This window comes from Nomascus leucogenys, chromosome 20 (assembly GCF_006542625.1).
Source record: "Nomascus leucogenys isolate Asia chromosome 20, Asia_NLE_v1, whole genome shotgun sequence".
Taxonomy (NCBI): domain Eukaryota; kingdom Metazoa; phylum Chordata; class Mammalia; order Primates; family Hylobatidae; genus Nomascus; species Nomascus leucogenys.
This window is the reverse complement of record NC_044400.1, coordinates 16,209,700-16,229,481: the sequence shown is the minus strand read 5'-3', so window position 1 is coordinate 16,229,481 and position 19,782 is coordinate 16,209,700. Positions and strand designations below refer to the sequence as shown.

At 43.9% G+C, this 19,782-nt stretch overlaps 2 protein-coding genes across 2 annotated transcripts in view; one reads left to right on the top strand and one right to left on the bottom strand.

Annotated features, from left to right (window-relative positions):
* Positions 1-7,435: 7,435 nt before the first annotated feature.
* On the bottom strand, positions 7,436-9,241 carry LOC115831855. The gene has a single exon (XM_030801249.1). It carries the CDS (start codon positions 9,210-9,212, stop codon positions 8,811-8,813), a length of 402 nt encoding a protein of 133 aa, XP_030657109.1. The 5' UTR covers positions 9,213-9,241; the 3' UTR covers positions 7,436-8,810.
* Positions 8,221-19,782, top strand: part of UBXN4 (UBX domain protein 4) — a 43,792-nt gene continuing 32,230 nt past the window's right edge. The window contains exons 1-2 of the mRNA XM_003267605.3: positions 8,221-8,614; positions 15,243-15,345. Of these exons, the coding sequence (XP_003267653.1) occupies positions 8,533-8,614; positions 15,243-15,345 (185 nt within the window). The 5' untranslated portion in view covers positions 8,221-8,532. The remainder of the gene's footprint in view (positions 8,615-15,242; positions 15,346-19,782) is intronic.

The window sequence follows — 19,782 nt, the reverse complement described above, 5'->3', positions numbered from 1 at the left end:
GGAAGCCCCTCAGAAGCCAAAATGAGGCAAGGGGCCCAGGCCTTTGTGTCCTCAGTGAAGCACCACTCCTGGAAAGGACACAACTTTGGAAATTCTCAACTGCTGGGGAGAGAGAGTGCCAGGGTCCTGAAGATGGGACACCATGGTATCCATTACGGTAGAAATTAAAAGGATTTAAGATTAACACAAAACAATTGGAAGGCTGCTGTGGCTGGTTTCATACAAGTAAAGGGAAGACTCTGGCTTCACTCTGTGTGACAGAAGACACCAGGGTGTGTTGATTTGAGAAGAGATAGGGATATGTTCTTTTTTTTTTTTTTTTTTGAGACAGAGTCACTGTAGCCCAAGTTGAAGTGCAATGGCGCGATCTCAGCTCACTGCAACCTCCGCCTTCCTGGCTCAAGACATTCTTGTGCCTCAGCCTCCCAAGTAGCTGGGACTACAGGCGCCCGCCACCATGCCTGGCTAATTTTTTATATTTTAGTAGGCACGAGGTTTCACCATGTTGCCCAGGATGGTCTTGAATTCCTGAGCTCAGGCAATCCACTCCCCTTGGCCTCCCAAAGTGCTGAGATTATAGGCGTGAGCCACCATGCCCGGCCGAGAGGGGATATGTTCTAATTGAATTTTATAATATCAGACTTCAGGACTCAAGAATCTTTTCCATAATCTCTGACTGCTTTCCCTCCCAGAAAGCATAACGTTTTGTTATTTTATTTTATTTTATTTTATTTTTGGGGACAGAGTCTCGCTCTGTCACCCAGGCTGGAGTGCAGTGGCAGGATCTCAGCTCACTACAGCCTCTCCTCCCAAGTCCAAGCGATTCTCTTCCCTCAGTCTCCCGAGTGGCTAGGATTACAGACATGTGCCACCATAACTGGCTAATTTTTGTATTTTTAGTAGAGATGCGGTTTCACACTGTTGGCCAGGCTGTTCTCGAACTCCTGACCTCAAGTGATCTGCCAGCCTCGGCCTCCCAAAGTGCTGGGATTACAGTTGTGAGCCACCATGCCTGGACACGTTTTATTTGTATTTATTTATTTATTTATTAATTATTTATTTTGAGATGGAGTTTCGCTCTTGTCACCCAGGCTGGAGTGCAGTGATGCGATCTCAGCTCACTGCAACCTCCTCCTCCCGGGTTCAAGTGATTCTCCTGCCTCAGCCTCCTGAGTAGTTGGAACTATAGGTGCCCATCAACATGCCCAGCTAATTTTTGTATTTTTAATAGAGACAGGGTTTTGCCATGTTGGCCAGGCTGGTCTTGAACTCCTACCTCAGGTGATCCACCTGCCTCAGCCTCCCAAAGTGCTGGGATTACAGGCATAAGCCACCACGCCCAGCCAACATTTTAAAACTCCATATTGCTGACCTGTTTCCTGCCCACTCTGAGCCCTCCAGGCCATTGCCTCCCCTGTACCATTTTGTTTGTTTGCTTTTTTTCTCCTTTCTGCATTTCTTTCCCTCCCCGACTTATTTATTTATTTACTTATTTTTGAGACTAAGTCTCACTCTGTTGCCTAGGCTGGAGTACAGTGGTGTGATCTCAGCTCACTGTAACCTCCGCCTCCCAGATTCAAGTGATTCTCATACTTCAGCCTCCCGAGTAGCTGGGACTACAGGCATGAGCCACCATGCATGGCTAATTTTTATATTTTTAGTAGAAATGGGGTTTCACCATGTTTGCCAGGCTGGCCTTGAACTCCTGACCTCAGGTGATCCACCTGTCTCAGCCTCCCAAATTGAGCCACCGAGCCTGTCCCCCAACCAATTTAGATTCCATGTTCCATCACATTGTTCCATTGCTAATCTCCTAAACTCCTTTTTCATTTGTTCTTTCTCCCACTGCCTAGCACCTAAAACCCTGGATAAATCCAAGTCTCCACTTTCTCCACGCCTGCCCTCAGGGATTAAGTGACCGCTGAAGAAAATTACACAGTTGGGCAAATTCAAGACCACCAATTTCACAGTCCCTTCTGCACTGTCTGGCACACTGTGTTTCCCTAGTCCACTTGCCCTCCAACACTCAACAACATTACTTCAAACCTTGTTTCCTTGTACTCAAGATGCCAATTTCCTTACCTCCCCCCTTACTCTCAGCAAATAACCTCTCCACAGAAAAAAAAGGTAAAGCTTTCACGTAAAATCTTCCTCAAATTATTGTTTTGAAATGTATAAACATATTTATATCTGTTTTTTTTAAATAAACTTATTTATATCTGAAGTTATTTTTTCGGCCAGGTGTGGTGACTCACGCCGGTAATCCCAGCACTTTGGGAGGCTGAAGTGGTTGGATTGCTTGAGCTCAGGAGTTTGAGACCAGCCTGGGCAACATGGTGAGACCCTGTCTCTACTAAAAATACAAAACACAACAACAACAACAGCAACAAAAATAATACATAAGTAATTTTTTCTTTCCTCTGTCTGTTAAAATGGGAAGGGTATCTCTTCTATCTGCCTGTGTTCTGGATCCCACCCCAGATTGTTTAGAATGGTGGTAATTACAAGAAGCAAGATCCAACTTCCAGTAGCCTAACTAGTGAGGACAGTTACTATCTCATAAAACAAGACATATGGAGGCTGAGTAGTCCCAACGTTGGTTCAGGAGCTCTGTGAGGTCATCATAGACACAAGTGCTTTCTAGATTCCATTCTGCCATTCTTAGAGCATAAGCAATGTCTTTCCTCATGGCCACAAGATGGCTGCAGCAGTACCTGGCATCATTTGCATATAAACACATCCAGCAAAGGAAGATTGTGCCTTCTTTTTTTCCTTTTTCTTTGAGACAGGGTCTCGCTCTGTCACTCAGGCTGGAGTGCCATGGTGTGAGCATGACTCATTGCAACCTCAACCTCCTGGGCTCAAGCAATCCTTCCACCTTAGCCTCCTAAGTAGCTAGGACTACAGACACACACCACCACACCCAGCTAATTTTTTCTTTTTTTTTTTTTTTTTTTTTGTAGAGACAGTCTCACTATGTTGCCCAGGCTGGTCTCGAACCCTTGGCCTCAAGCAATCCTTCCATCTCAGCCTCCCAACATGTTGGGATTATAGGCATGAGCCACTGCATCCAATCTGTGCTTTCTTCTATGTGTCTTTTATTAGGAAAGCTTTTCCTAGAAGTAGCCCCTCCCACCCCCCTACCCTTCCTACAAGGTCTTACTGGCTTCAAGGGGAGGTTGAAAAGCCCAGTATCTGGCAGGTTGCTTTGTTGTTGTTGTTGTTTGAGACAGGATCTCACTCTGTAGCCCAGGCTGGAGTGCAGTGACACAATCTCGGCTCACTGCAACCTCCGCCTCCTGGGTTCAAGCAATTCTCATGCCTCAGCCTCCCAAGTAGCTAGGATTACAGGTGCACGCCACCATGCCTGGCTAATTTTTGTATTTTTAGTAGAGATGGGGTTTCACCACGTTGGCCAGGCTGGTCTCGAACTCCTGACCTCAAGTGATCCGTCTGCCTCAGCCTCCCAACTTGCTGGGATTACAGGAGTGAGCTACTGCACCCAGCAGTTTTGCCTCTCAGTAGAAAGTGAACTCTGTCAGGAAGGAATAATAGAAGGCATGGTAGAAGAATGACTGCTGGATCGGCCATCAACAGAATGTGCTGTATACCCCATTTTCCCTCCCATCTCCAGAGGGGCCTTCCGTTTTCTCATTTGTTCAATCTAAGACCAGTTCCTTTCACTAGCATTTAATTTTGTGCAAATCTCTCCCATCTTTAAAAAGGCTGTCTTTTCTCTCTCTCTCTCTTTTCTCCCTCTCTCTTTCTCTCTCCCTCCCCTCCCCCTCCCCTCCCCTCCCCTCCCCTCCCCCTCCCCTCCCCTCCCCTCCCCTCCCCTTCCCTTCCTTTTCTTTCCCACGGTCTCCCTCTGTTGCCCAGGCTGGAGTGAAGCGGCATGGTCTCAGCTCGCTGTAGACTCCCTGCCTCGGGCTCCCATGATTCTCCTGCCTCGGCCTGCCGGGTGGCTGGATTGCGGGGCGCGCCACCACGCCTGGCTGGTTTTGGTATTTTTGGTGGAGGCGGGGTTCCGCCATGTTCGCCAGGCTGGTCTGCGACTCCTGGCCTCGAGTGCTCTACCCGCCTCGGCCTCCCGAGGTGCTGGGAATGCAGACGGAGTCTCGCTCACTCGGTGCTTGGTATTGCCCCGGCTGGAGTGCGGTGGCGTGGTCTCGGCTCGCTGCAGCCTCCGCCTCCCAGCCGCCTGCCTTGGCCTCCCAGGGTGCTAGGATTGCAGCCCCTGCCCGGCCACCGCCCCGTCTCGGATGTGAGGAGCGCTTCTGCCCGGCCGCCCATCGTCTGGGAAGTGAGGAGCGCCTCTGCCCGGCCGCCCCGTCTGGGAAGTGAGGAGCGCCTCTGCCCGGCCGCCACCCCGTCTGGGAAGTGAGGAGCGCCTCTGCCCGGCCGCCCCGTCTGGGAAGTGAGGAGCGCCTCTGCCCGGCTGCCACCCCGTCTGGGAAGTGAGGAGCGCCTCTGCCCGGCCGCCCCGTCTGGGAAGTGAGGAGCGTCTCTGCCCGGCCGCCCATCGTCTGGGAAGTGAGGAGCGCCTCTGCCTGGCCGGCCGCCCATGGTCTGGGATGTGAGGAGCGCCTCTGCCCGGCCGCCCCGTCTGGGAGGTCTACCACCGAGGCCAGATGCAGTGTGGGGGCTGGACGTGGTGGCTCACGCCTGTAGTCCCAGCACTCTGGGAGGCTGAGGCGGGTTGATCACTTGAGGCTAGGAATTCGAGACCAGCTTGGCCAACATGGGGAAACATATGAAAAATACAACAAACCAACCAACCCAGCAACAACAAAACAGGTCTACCCTGGAGTCATACTCTAATTTTTTCTATTTTCCTCCCTTTTTGATCCTTTATCCCACTTTCTTTTTCTTCCTCTTCCTTCTCCTTCTTCTTTGTCAAAGACATAGAGGATTGAGTTATTATCATTGATCCATACAAAGTCCCTCTCTCATTTATTTTCTTTCATTCCCACCCCCCATTTCTATTCCCGGTCTTCCCATGTGCAACCTTCCTAATATGTTTGATATCCATCTTTTTGTTTGTATGTATTTTTAGAAAATGTTTATTGTTTTGTGTGCAAAAAAAGAAAAAAATTAATAAAAAGAAAAAAATATTAAGACTGCCAAAAAAAAAGGCTGTCTTTTCCAATCCAAATTCCTGTCCAGCTAATGTTCCTTTCTTCCTCCTCGCCTTCACACTCACTGACTCTTTACCTCCCCTTACTTTTCAACCTTCTGCCATCTGTCTTCTTTATACAAGAACCATAAGAATTGCTATTGCTAAGCTTAAAATGACCTCTGTGTTACTAAACAATGGACATTTTTTAGTCTCCCATCTTAACTGACCCGACAGCAGCATTCCACACCACTGCTTCTCCTTTCTTAAAACTCTCCCTACCCTTGGCTTCTTTGATATCACACACTCTCTCATTTTCTTCCACCACCCCACACTCTGCCTTTCCTGTTGAGTCTCTTTTACTGGTTTATACTTTTTAATACAACCCTATAAACGTTGGAGGCCCTAAGACCTCAATCATGCTTGTGTCTCACCTCACTTTGCACCATCTCCCTAAGTGATAGTATCGTTATCTTCCAGTGCCTCACTGATCCCCTGTATGTAGATAAATCTCACTTTCCTCTCTAGTTAAGAACTGTTATCTGAGCTCCAAGACTAATAGCTATCTGCCTACTTAACAACGCCATGTGAATATCTCTCTAGTACTCCAAACACATGTTTAATATTGAACTTACTCCTTCATGAACAACCTCCCCACCATTCTTCGCTTCTTTCAGTGTTGCCTATCTCAGTACCATCTTCTTTACGATTTCTCAAGGCAGATACCCCAAATCTCTCTCTCTCTCTTTTAGAGACAGAGTCTTGCTCTGCCACCCAAGCTGGAGTGCAGTGGTGCAGTCATGGCTCACTGCAGCCTCAAACTCCTGGCTTGAAGCGATCCTCCTGCCTTGGCCTTCCAAAGTGCTTGGATTACAGGCATGAGCTACCACACCTGGCCACAAAATCCCTTCTTGAGTCCTTCTTCCTCAACCTCCACATGTAATCAACAAAATATATTGGGTCTGTCTCCAGAATATCAAAAGTATCCACTTCACTATCTCCCTTATGTTAATACATGAATAAGTGCCTCTTACATGGTCTATTCACATTCAGCCATTCCACTTCAAATCCAATCTATTCAATTGCTATGCTACAATTTAAAAATGGAAGTCTTATATGTATCTGTTTGTTTATTTATTTATTTATTTATTTATTTTTTGAGATGTAGTCTCGCTCTTTCGCCCAGGCTGGTGGGCAGTGGTGCCATCTTGGCTCACTACAACCTCCACCTCCTAGGTTCAAGCGATTCTCCTGCCTCAGCCTCTTGAGTAGCTGGGATTACAGACGTGTGCTACCACGCCCAGCTAATTTTTGTATTTTTAGTAGAGATGGGGTTTCACCATGTTGGTCAGGCTGGTCTCAAACTCCTGACCTCGTGATCTGCCCGCCTCGGCCTCCCAAAGTGCTGGGATTACAGGCGTGAGCCATTGTGCCTGGCCAACTCTTCTGTTTAAAATTTTTCAATGGCTTCCTGTAATCCTTAGAAAAATGTCTTAAAATTTTTAACATGATTTTCAAGACTCTGTATCATCTGATCCTTGCCTAGCTTTCCAGCCTCACTTGTACCACACTCCTCTTTCTATGTTATAGCCACACTGGGCATTTTTTAGTTCTGCAAGTGCACTGTGTTTGCTTCCTTCAGAGCCTCACACTGCCGCTTGCTCCATGTGGAATGGCCATCTCCTTCACCTACCTAGAGTTCCCCGAAATGTCATTTCCTCATGAAGGCCCTTTCTGACTCCACTAGTCCATGTTCGGTCCCATCCTCATACACTTCTGTAGCACTCTGAATTACACTTCTGTGACATTCATCATCATTCATAATCACTTATTCAATGTCTGTCTTCCTGATTAGACTGTACAGTCAAAAAGACAGGGCCTTTTTCTGACTGCCTCACCTCCTTATCAGTGCTAGGCACAATGCCTAGCTCATGATAGATGAGTAATAAACATTTGACAAATGAATATAAAACTATGAAGTATTCTTATTTAATTCTAAAATTAGAGATAATTAAAGACCTAGCTCTATTGTAATAATTTCTAGATTGATGGAATTTCAAGAAGTCCATTAAAGTTGATGTTAAAGGTAAATTCTAATTTTTCTATAGGACTGTTGTCCTGTAGAAGCAACTGTCCCTAATCAGCATTATGTCTTAGTTTATAATAACACTATATACAAGAGGCCTGACTGAGAAAAAAAGTACAAAAATCTGAGTGCAAATAATTAGCTATGTTTAGGGAAAATATCTGTAGGAAAGGTGGTATATTCAGATGTATCACTTCCTTTATCTTGCAAAGATTGTCAGATAGTTGTACTGCTGGAGAATAAATTTAATTGATGTAGAATTTAACATAATAGTATATGCAACTTTAAATAAACCATGCAAGCCTTTAGCTAATAGTTATTACAGACCATGTGATTTCATGAAAGTATTAAATATGAATCAGTTTTCATTTAATGGCAGCCAATCACAAAGCGCCACATCTTGATTATAGGACATTCTCCCAGAAAATTGGAAAATAAATCACTATCTAATCTCTTTTGTATTACCATGGAAAATAGCTGGAAAATAAATAATCTATTCTCTGCTTTTGTGTTACTTTAAAAAGTAGCTGTGGCAATAGCCTAACGCGTTTTGAAGTTTTGGAATGATCTCTATCCAGTGTCTAGGAAATTGCTGAAGGCCTGCGTTCTACCAATTCCTCCGCTTGGGCTCATGGACTACAGGTTATTACAGAAGGTGACTTGCGGTTTTTATCCTGTTTTCCTGCAAGGTTGGGCTACGTTCAGAAGAAATCAAAGCCTCGGAGTTAATCCCTACAAAGCCCATTTAGTTCCATGCGAGGACTGTTTCCTCCACACTGAGAGTCTCAACAAGGCCGAGAATAGCATATGCCAGTTGGAGTGACACTTCTTTCTCCCTCTCCCCTTTATAGAATGTGTAGTGGCCCTCACTACTGCCCCCTTTAGCCGTGCCTCAGAACCCACAGTTACATGCTCCACAATATGGAGGCGAATAAGCCTAAGGGGACTACAATTCCCATCATGCCTCACGGCAGGCGCCGCCGACGTGTCTTAGCGGTTAGTCATCCTTCCTACCGCCTTCCTCCACTTCCTGGACTGCGCGACCTGAGGCCTAGCGGGCGCGCGCACGCACCACCGACTCGCCAACGAGAGAAGGCCCTGGGGCACGTACAGCGACGGGTTGCGTCATGTGGCGTGAGGTGTTCTCGCGCGCGCTAGCGCGCGTCTCCGGGTGCTGCTGACTGGCGTGCGCGCTTGTGCAGAGTCGGAGGTGGGGGCCGAACCAGCCGAGGTTGCGGGGGCCGCAGAGCCGGACGAAGACGGAGGGCAGAGCCGGCTTCGGGACTGCGGAGACTACACACCGAGCGAGCGCCTGGGCCCGAAGGGAGCGATGCTGTGGTTCCAGGGCGCCATTCCGGCCGCCATCGCGACGGCCAAAAGGAGCGGCGCGGTCTTCGTGGTGTTTGTGGCAGGTGAAGGAGGCAGGGGTTCGAGAGGCGGCCGGGACACCCCTCCGGCCTACCTTCATCCTCTTGTATACCTCAGCTGCCGGCCCGCCCTCCCCGAGACGCGGGCGCCTGTCGGCTCGCACAACTGCCACTACTACCCCGCGCCCCAGGGACGGCTGCGACTCCGCCGCCAGATCCCCCACACGGGCCATGCAGACCCTCAGCGCCCTGCTCCTTCAGGTCCCGGGCGCCCCCAGCCTTTCCTCAGTGTCCGAGAGGCCCGGGCTGCCGGCCTGTGGCTGTTCAGCGCCTCCCCGGTTCGTTTGAGATACAGCGGGCATGGCGCCACCGCTGTGTTTCCCGGCACCCGGGCCGGAGGCACCGTCTGGCCCTGGTCTCCAAAGCGCCCCGAGGCCGGCCGAAATCTCCCCGCTCGGGGCGACGGACGCGGCCAGCAGGCCCCAGCCGCCCAGCCCCGCTCGTCGCCCCGAGCCTCTCCCCTACGCAGCCAGACCCCCGCGACCCTCTCCCTGACGTCCCTCTCTGTCTCCAAAGACCCTCTTTGGGCTGCTTGGACGTCCGTTTCGTTACTACTGTTTAGATGGAAGTAGGAACGGGCCATTAGGCAAGCAGTTGGGTTGTAATTAGTTGTCGACTGTCGGGAAGAAAGCTGTGTCATCGATAAGCAACAAAGAGAAACCACCTGACGTTCACGGTTACTGGTGGTTAGTACGTTCCTGAAACGTAAACTTTTGAGCTGAAAAGAGGTTTAATTTTTTTTAATGGCAGTCTTGGTAGGGGATCTAGTGTGAAATAATGTTGCAAGTTTAAAAAAAAAATCCATTAGTTTCAAAGAAAATAGACGTTCAGTCTTTGGTTTCTTCCCGTTGTTGTCTTCCTAGGCTAAAATCTATACGACTTTGAGAACGTTTATTAACTCATATATTCTATGTTGCTCTGGGCTATTTTGCTGCATATTCTCCTGTTTTATTACTGAAATCTTGTAGATTTACAGTAAACTCCTTGCCTCTACGGTTCTGCTCTTTCTCATTACATGGACCAAATCAATATTTGTGGCTATTGTTAATTTGAGGTGTATTTCTTCAACTATTTGTGTTTAATAACGGTTTATTCATAATTAACTCACGTCTTTTAATAGCTCTATAACTTCATGCACTGCAGTGAAGAACGAATTACTGAAATGTGAATGTCATTTAGCATTAAATTTGGAATTTATAATTGTTTTGTTACGCTAAGTTTTTAGCTCAATGCTGTTTATAGAGCTTGAATAGTTTAGATTCTGTTATGCTGTCTGGGGGGTTATATTATACTTTACATAAATTAATTCTGTAATCCTGTAAGGAAAAAAATGGATTGAAAATGAAAGGAAAAGTAAATGACATTATGCTTATTGTGTACAGTAGTAGGTTTTTGACATTTTAAATTGTTTTTCTCCTAATATCTCAGTTGATCCTTGCAGTAAATAGAACAGATTTAATTGTCCCTATTTTATAGATTAGGCACTTAAGTCAGCAGTCATAAAGTGACTTGCACTAGGATCGCAAAAAGGATTTACATGTTGTCTTAACAGTCAAATTTTTTAGTAGCTTCAAAAAAACTGGCTTTTTTGTTTCTTAAGGAAAAAACTGAACAATTGTAAATTGGTGATTTAAATTGATATAGAAATCAGAAGTCTAGGATTATGGTAGTCATGTTTTTGAACAAATGTCCAGACATTCCTAGAAGGCACTCGAGGTAAATCAGTTAATTTAAAAAAAGAAACGAGAGATTTTTATTAACAAATATTAATATTTGGAAACTCTAATACAAATTATTGGAATAGTTAAATAAAGTTATAGGTCTTGCCTTTCGGGGCTTTGTGTGTATATATACTTTCTTCAATTAATTTTTTATTGATGAGCATGTATTACATGTATTTAGAATATAATGACTCTTGAATGTTTGCAGGAAGACTGTTAGCAGTCTCACAAAGGAGTCTCTGTCTGTCCCTTGACCTGTTCCAAAATACAGCTAGCTTTTTTAGAGCTTTAGCCAGTTAATCCCCAAGAGTAAGTAGGTTTAGTGTCACTCTAGGAATATGTAGATACTGGACTCATGAAACCAAAACACTTAACAGATTGCTTAGAGCTTTCTTCATAACTCTGAAGCCAGAACTCGTCATTTTCTTAGGTCTGAAACCTCAGTAATAATATACCAACTTAATGGAAAATTTGAAAGATGTCTTTATAGCTAGAAGGAGTGATCTCAAGAGTACACTTTGGTTCGTAGAACTATTCAGGTGGGAAACGTTTTAGGCAAGTTGTCTTTAGTTAGTGACATTTTCATGGATGAATTAAAGAATATTGTAGAGTTGATATTAGGAGACTGGAGAGATTACTACTACTTCAGCCAACAAATTAATATGATTTTCAAAGTATTGTGGCTGTGTAAAGTAAGTGAAACAAAACGATATTCATTTAATACTTGGGAAGGTAGAATAATCTGACAAGGAGACCGAAGTGAAGGTATCTGTTCACTGGTTAATGTTGCTAGGTAGGTAGGCTAAACTTTGTTAATGACAGACGCATTTTCTGCCTTTTTTGGTGAATGTAGACCACAGAAGCCTTTAGGTTTTGAGCAGTTGAGATTTTTTTTACATCGGAAAGACTGGCTGTATGAGGGTCTGCAACTCTATGCTTCTGAGTTCGTGTTGCTGTCTTCAAGTGCCTTCGCTTAGGATACTGCCGATAGAAGGGATACGATGTTTTCTCCTAAAATCTTAGGCCCATCTAACTTTATAGTTGATAATTTGATTAAAAATAAGAAAAGATACCAGAGTTAGCAATCAGTCATCCCACTCAGTAGTATTAGGAAAGTTGTCATTAAGCATTGAGTAATTCCATTCAGCTTTCCACCACTGCTGTTCAAGCAGCTGCTGCCACCACTAGGCTGAGTCTAGGACAGACACTGCCAGTGGGGTTGAGACATCTGGGACCCTAATCACATGGTACAGTATAGGTGAGGGAGTGATGCACAAGCCTCACAAGAAGCAAGATTTATACTTTCAGCTAAACTTAGGTGATATACCTGTTTAGATCCTCCCAGGATTCTCAAGCCTAAACGTGTAAGTACTGCCTAAACCTGTGTTTCTCTCCCAGTGTTCTGCATCTGAGTGGCACTACCATACATCTGGTTGGATAAACCATAAATGTGAGAGTCATCTTTGACTCTTAACTCTTCAGTCTCGTCTTGAGCTCCAGATTGCTCACAACATTCGAAATCACGTAGGCCTTTCCCTACACATGTATTCCTTCTGCGTGGTGAACTCTTCTGGCTGTTGGCATGGCTGAGCTCTCTTATCCTTTAGGTTTTAGCTTAACTGTCACCTCAGAGAGGGCTTCTTTGATGATTATAAAGAGTTCTCGTTATTTTCTCTCATAGTTTTCTTTTTCGTAGCATTTATTACTGTAATTATGTATAGCGTCTATTTGTTTTAAAATTTTGTATACCATTAGATTTTAAGCTCTGTTGAAGGCAGACAGTGTCTCATTTGGTTTATATTTAGTATACACTTGAATGCCTAGAACAAAATATATGCAATAAAATAGTGAACATATAAAAGAATGAATAGAAAAGATTTCTCACTCTTCACAGCCTTCTCTGAGAAGTGTTTATAGTAAGAATATTCTCATATACTTGTATTTCTTTGGTAGGTGAGTCATTTATTTGGAATCTTACATCTCTCCTCATCAGATGGTTTCTGAAGATGCATTTAGAGTGATCTCACTTGCAAATAGTAACTTCTCGTTATTTTGCATCTTCAACATCTAGGAGTCTGTTAATGGACCATTCTTAATGGAGCATTTGGTCTGTGGATGCATTCTAGTCTTGTTTACTTTTCTTTTTTTTTTTTTTTTTTTTTGAGGTGGAGTCTCACTCTGCTGCCAGGCTGGAGTGCAGTGGTGCAATCTCGGCTCACTACAACCTCCACTTCCCTGGTTCAAGCGATTCTCCTGCCTCAGCCTCCTGAGTAGCTGGGACTACAGGCGTGTGCAACCACGCCCAGCTAATTTTTGTATTTTTAGTAGAGACGGGGTTTCACCGTGTTGGGCAGGATGGTCTAGATCTCTTGACCTTGTGATCCGCCTGCCTCAGCCTCCCAAAGTGCTGGGATTACAGGCATGAGCCACCGCACCCGACGACCGTTTACTTTTCCATGGTCAAATTTCTCAAACTCCTATTTCTGGTATTCCTGAATCTCATCTCACAAAATATATGCAAATAAACAGCATTAGAGTCAATTGTTATAGGGATGCCATCATACTTACTATATTAGGCATTTAGCTATTCCACAGAGTACTTATTGGGTGCCTACTATGTTTTGTAGAGATTTTAGTCTTGTCAGTAAATAAAATGGAACCAATCCTTGCCTTCATGGAACCCTAATTCTAGTTAGGGGAGACAGATACTAGTAAACATAATTAAAAATGCATAATATATTGGAAGGTGATAAGTAATACAGAAAAACAGAACAGGAGATAAGGGAGCTTTGGGAATATCTCAAGAGTGTAATTTTAAAGTGAGTGATTAGGGAAGTTGTAATATTAAAGTGGGTGATTAAGTATCAGCTTTATTGAGCTGATATTTGAGCAAAGTTTTAAGGGAGTTGGAAGTTAACCATGTAGTTATCTGGGCGAAGAACATTCCAGGCAGAGGAAACAGCTAGTACGAAGACCTTATGGCTGAAGTGTCTTTCGTATTTGAGGAATAGAAGGAAAAAGAATAGCAAGAAAGGAAAAAGGAATGAGATCACAGAGGTAGTTGGAGGCCTGATGTGTGAGGCCTTCAAGCCCCCTGTAAGGACTTTGGCTTTTACTTTGAGGAAAATGGGGAGCCATTGTGTGATCTAAGCAGAGGGTTGATGTGATCTTTTTTTTTTTTTTTTAAGAGAAAGTTGCTGTGTTAAGAATAGACTTAGCAGGAAGACCAATTTGGAGGCTTTTACTAGGCTTCTAGGTGAGATGTGATAGCTTGGATCAGGGTAGCAGTAGTGGAAGTGGTAAGAAATAGTTACATTCTTGATTTATTTTGGAGCTGGAGTCAATTACAATCAAGGAAAACTAAAGTTTTTGGCCTGAGAACTGGAAGGATGGAGTTACCATAAACGAATTACTGCAATGAGGAAGGCCAAAGTGGATTAAATTGGCCTGGCCAACATAGTGAAACCCCGTCTCTACTAAAAATACAAAAAATTAGCCGGGCGTGGTGGCGGGCACCTGTAATTCCAGCTACTCAGGAGGCTGAGGCAGGAGAATCGCTTGAACCCGGGAGACAGAGATTGCAATGAGCCAAGATCGCACCATTGCACTATAGCCTGGGTGACAAGAGTGAAACTAATCTCAAAAAAAAAAAAAAAAAAGATACAGAATATTTTCAGCATTCCAGAAGTCTCCTTCATGTTCTTTCTCAGTTGGTAGTACCTTTGCCCTCTATCAAGGTAGCCACTATATTGAATTCTATCACCATAGATTAGTTATAGGTTAGCATACCTTTTATAATTAGCATACCTACAATAAAAGGCAAGTCCAAAATTGCAAACAGAATTGTACCTGCCTCTGTCTACCTTGGAGGAATTTTGGAGTATAAATGCTGTGGAGTGGAGATGTTGAACTCAACAGAAAGGTGCCACATCAAGGACAGATATCAAACGTTTTATTTTTCTCTCTCTCTAGATGGTCTCACTCTGTCGCCCAGGCTGGAGTGCAGTGGCACGATCTCCGCTCACTGCAACTTCCACTTTCCGAGTGCAAGTGATTCTCCTGCCTCAGCCTCCCATGTAGGTGGGATTACAGGCATGCGCCACCACACCTGGCTAAGTAGAGATGGGGTTTCACCATGTTGGCCAGTCTGGTCTCGAATTCCTGGCCTCAGGTGATCTACCCGCCTCAGCCTCCCAAAGTGCTGGGATTATAGGCATGAGCCACCGCGCTGAGCCCACAACTTTTATTTTTCTAAAATCTCATGTACAAAAACCCAAATAGGCACTGCACCCATGACTACTTATTATTGTGGTACTTTTCACATCATAATTTAGATGGCTTCTTTTATGAAATATTTTGTATCATTTAAATAGTCCAATGTAGTTTGTTTTCATTGCTCTTCATGATGTGAACTGTGTGTGCAGTCACACTTTTCATTTAGTGGAAAATTCAGTTTTCAAATTTGGCAGAAAGTGGTATAGGTGGGATTATATTTTATTTGAAGTTTCTGTTTTCCAGGGAAAAAGAATTTGCAATCAGCAGATCCCAGCCTGGTATAAGAATTTTTGAGGGCCGGGCGCAGTGGCTCACGTCTGTAATCCCAGCACTTTAGGAGGCCGAGTCGGGCAGATCACGAGGTCAGGAGATCGAGACCATCCTGGCTAACATGGTGAAACCCCGTCTCTACTAAAAATACAAAAAATTAGCCAAGCGCGGTGGCGGGCGCCTGTAGTACCAGCTACTTGGGAGGCTGAGGCAGGAGAATGGCGTGAACCCGGGAGGCGGAGCTTGCAGTGAGCCGAGATCGCGCCACTGCACTCTGGCCTGGGAGAAAGAGCAAGACTCCATCTCAAAAAAAAAAAAAAAAAAAGAATTTTTGAAATGTTTTACAGGTGATGATGAACAGTCTACACAGATGGCTGCAAGTTGGGAAGATGATAAAGTTACAGAAGCATCTTCAAACAGTTTTGTTGCTATTAAAATCGATACCAAAAGGTTTGTTTATGTTTTAATATTTTATTAGTTTTAAAATTTTTAAGTATTGTCTTTGATTTATAGTGATACTCTTGGACTATAAGAATGTTGATGTTGGGCTGGGCACTCCCAGCACTTTGGGAGACAGGTGGGAGGATCGCTGGAGCCCAGGAGTTAGAGGCTAGCCTGGGCAACATAGTAAGACCCTGTCTCTACAAAAAATAATAATAAAATTAGGAGTGTGGTGTGTGCCTGTGGTCCCAGCTACTTGGGAGGCTGAGGGGAGGATCATTTGATCCCTGAAGATTGGGGCTACAGTGAGCTGTGATCATGCCATTGCACTCCAGCCTGGGTGACAGAGTCAAACTCTGTCTCAAAAAAAAAAAAGAATGTAGGCCAGGCACAGTAGCTCACGCCTGTAATCCCAGAACTTTGGGAGGCCAAGACAGGCGGATCACTTGAGGTCAGGAGTTTGAGACTAGTCTGGGCAACACAGTGAGACCCTGTCTCTACTAAAAAAAAAAATACAAAAATTAGCAGGCTGTGGTGGCACACACCTGTAATCCCAGCTACTCGGGAGGCTGAGGTAAGAGCATCACTTGAGCCCAGGAGGTTGAAGTTGAGGCTGCAGTTAGCAGTGACTGCACCACTGCACTAAAGCCTGGGCGAGAGAGCAAGACTGTCTCAAAAAAAAAAAAAAAAAAAAAAAAAAAAAGTTTATGCTGTGTTTTTGGATATCTAAGGCATATTAGGAACTTAAATTCTGACTGCCATTTGCTAAATTCATCATGAATCCTGCTGAAAAAACTTTAAGCTTTCCTACTCTACTCAGCAGCCATTTAACACGTACCAGGAATGCAAAAAGAACAGTGATCTCCAGCTTCTAAAAACTTGGAAGTAATGGTAAATCATACATTGAATATCTCTGAGAGGTTGATCAGTTACTGTCTTGAATCCTATTTTTGGGAATGGAGTCATTTAATCAATAGAAATAAGGACATTTATAGGTTCCTCACAGTACCTGATGTCCACAAGTCTATTTTGTTTCTCCATTCCTCCTCCCCATCTTTTAAAAGACTTTTTATTATAGGAAGTTTCAAACATATATGAAAGTAATGTAACAGTGTAATGTACCCCATGTACTTATCTACTAGCTTTGGTAATTAACTCATGGTCAGTCTTGTTTCATCTATACCCCCACCCATTTCCATTCAATCCAAATAATTTTGAAACAAATCACAGTCACTGTATCACTTCATCTATAAATATTTTAGTATGTCTCTGAAATATAAGTATTGTTAATTTTTTAAGCATAACTATAATATTAATACTTCACAAACTAATAATCTTTAATATCAAATAACCAGCCAGTGTTCGACTTTTCAGTTGTCTCATCAAAGTCATAGTTTTCTTACTTTATTGCAGTTTTTTAGTTCAAAATTATTCAAGGGCCACACATTAGGATGCATTGATTTCTCTCAGTATGTAGGCCTCTCCTCCAACTCCCCTGCTACATGGAATTTATATTTTAAAGACACCAGGTCATTTGTTCTATACATTTGTTCTGTGGTTTCCTACAGTATGGATTTTGTTGACTGCAATGTGTTGGTGTCAAGTTGGTTCTTTCCTGTTTTCTGTATTGATAGGTAGATTCAGGTTTGTTTCCCCTCCCCTCATCCTGTCCTAAGACTACTTCATAGGTAATGATGTGTCTTCCATCAGAAGACAGATAATACCCTGTTTTCTCTCTTTATGATCTTAGCAGCTATCAGTGATCATTATCTAAAAACATTATAATTTGTTTTTTTCTTTGAAGCAGGATTTCACTATGTTGCCCAGGCTGGTCTTAAAATATTGGACTGAAGAGATCCTCCCATCTCAGCCTCCTGACTAGCTGTAATTACAGGCATGCTTCACTGTGCCTGGTGCAGAAAACATTAATTCATTAGCACTTACAAAGTGGTATTCCTGTCTTTTTGATATTGATACTATCAGAATGAATAATGTGTTTGAAAATCACTGTCAAGATTAAAGCATTCAGAAATTTCTACTCGGGAGGCTGAGGCAGGAGAATGCCGTGAACCTGGGAGGCGGAGCTTGCAGTGAGCCGAGATTGCACCACTGCACTCCAGCCTGGGCAACAGAGCAAGACTCTGTCTCAAATAAATAAATAAATAAATTCAGCAATTTGCCTATAAGTTTGTAAATTTCGTGTAAAAATTTTTTGTATTTACAAAAACATCAAGTCGTAATATAGCCTGTCTCACAACAGTTACTGAACTATATATTTACTGAGTAGTTTTTAAAAAAATGGAATCTGTCAATTTAAGTATATCATTTTTTTTTTTATTGTTCATCACCTTCCTGAAGCACCTTCGAGAGTTGGCAGTGGCAAGAAGAATATAGGGATTTACAGGGAATGTGCAATACATGAGAATTCCAGAATTCTTGAGATTGTATACAGACTGATGTGTCTGTCATTTTTTTTTGTTTTTTTTTTTGAGACGGAGTCTTGCTCTGTAGCCCAGCCTGGAGTGCAGTAACGTGATCTCGGCTCACTGCAAGCTCCGCCTCCTGGGTTCACGGCATTCTCCTGCCTCAGCCTTCCAAGTAGCTGGGACTACAGGCGCCCACCACCACGCCCGGCTGATTTTTAAAATAGTTTTAGTAGAGACGGGGTTTCACCGTGTTAGCCAGGATGGTCTTGATCTCCTGACCTCGTGATCCGCCTGCCTTGGCCTCCCAAAATGCTGGGATTACAGGTGTGAGCCATCGCGCCTGGCCTTAAAAACAAATTTCTAGTAGCGGATGCAGGGATACTTGTATATAGTGATGATTCATGTTTGTTTCACTATAGACTGCACAATGATAGAATCTAGTGTGCCTTTAACTTATGGAAAATAAATTTTCTTTATTTCATAATAACTAAGTCACCCAATGTTTTGGGAACATTTTAGTGTGTATGTATTTTTGGAGATAGCGTGCATTGAAAATAGATTAGTAGGAAATGCATAAAAAGTTTACAGTTATTTCTGAGATGGTGGGATTTTTGGTATTTTTTTTCTTGATTTTTTACTATGTTTTCAAATGTTTTTATGATAATGCTTTATATTTGGGGGGAAAAGGCAAATTCTAGTTCTCAGAAGCATTTGTTTGATTATTGGAAGCATCTACATCGATGAGTATCTCTTACTGGTCTTATAAATTCTCTCTCCCATCCCTGACCACTCAGCTCCCTTCTCTGGAGGGAACCAAATCAAGAAAATATATTTGTTTGTTTTCCCTCCATGTTTTACAACAATAGTATTAATAGCATTTTGACATACTTTTCTATACGTTTTTCTTTTTTTTTTTTTTTGAGACAGAGTCTCACATTGTCCGCTGAGCTGGAGTGCAATGGCATGATCTCGGCTCACTGCAACCTTTGCCTCCTGGGTTCACGCAGTTCTCCTGCGTCAGCCTCCCGAGTAGCTGGGATTACAGGCGCACACCACCACACCCAGCTAATTTTTTGTATTTTCAGTAGAGAGGGAGTTTCGCTATGTTGGCCAGACTGGACTCGATCTCCTGACCTCATCCACTTGCCTCGGCCTCCCAAAATGCTGGGATTACAGGCATGAGCCACCATGCCAGGCCAATTTATGTATTTTTAGTAGAGACAGGGTTTCGCCGTGTTGGCCAGGCTGGTCACGAACTCCTGACCTCGTGATCTGCCTGCCTTGACCTTCCAAAGTGCTGGGATTACAGACGTGATCCACAGTGCTGGCCTGCCTTTTTTTATGATTGCATAATTACTCGGTTTTTATTGGTAGATAGATTGCTTTTAATCCTTTGTTATTATGGAGTATTGCATTATCACATGCCTAAGTAAGTCGTAGGCCTTATGTCTTCGTGTTCCAGGTTAAGATACTGTATTCAGGTGTACTTGCTGCTGAGGAAGCAGCATGGCAGATACCAAATTAATATTTTAGCCACCAGATGCAGCCACTAGCTTGTGGGTTGTAAGAGCAAATAGTTCTTTCTTTTTTGAGACAAAGTCTCACTCTGTTGCCCAGGCTGGAGTGCAGTGACGCAATCTCAGCTCACTGCAACCTCTGCCTACCGGGTTCAAGCGATTCTCTTGCCTCAGCCTCCTGAGTAGCTGGGATTACAGGTGTGCGCCACCACGCCGAGCTAATTTTTTCATTTTTAGTAGAGACCAGATTTCGCCATGTTGGCCAGGCTGGTCTCAACTCCTGACTTCGTGATCCACCCGCCTGGGCCTCCCAAAGTGCTTGGATTACAGCTGTGAGCTACTGCACCTAGCCCGCTTTTTTTTTTTTTTTTTTTTTTTGAGATGGAGTTTTGCTCTTGTTGCCCAGGCTGGAGTGCAATGGTGCGATCTTGGCTCACTGAAACTTCCGCCTCCTGGCTTCAAGCGATTCTCCTGCCTCAGCCTCCCAAATAGCTGAGATTACA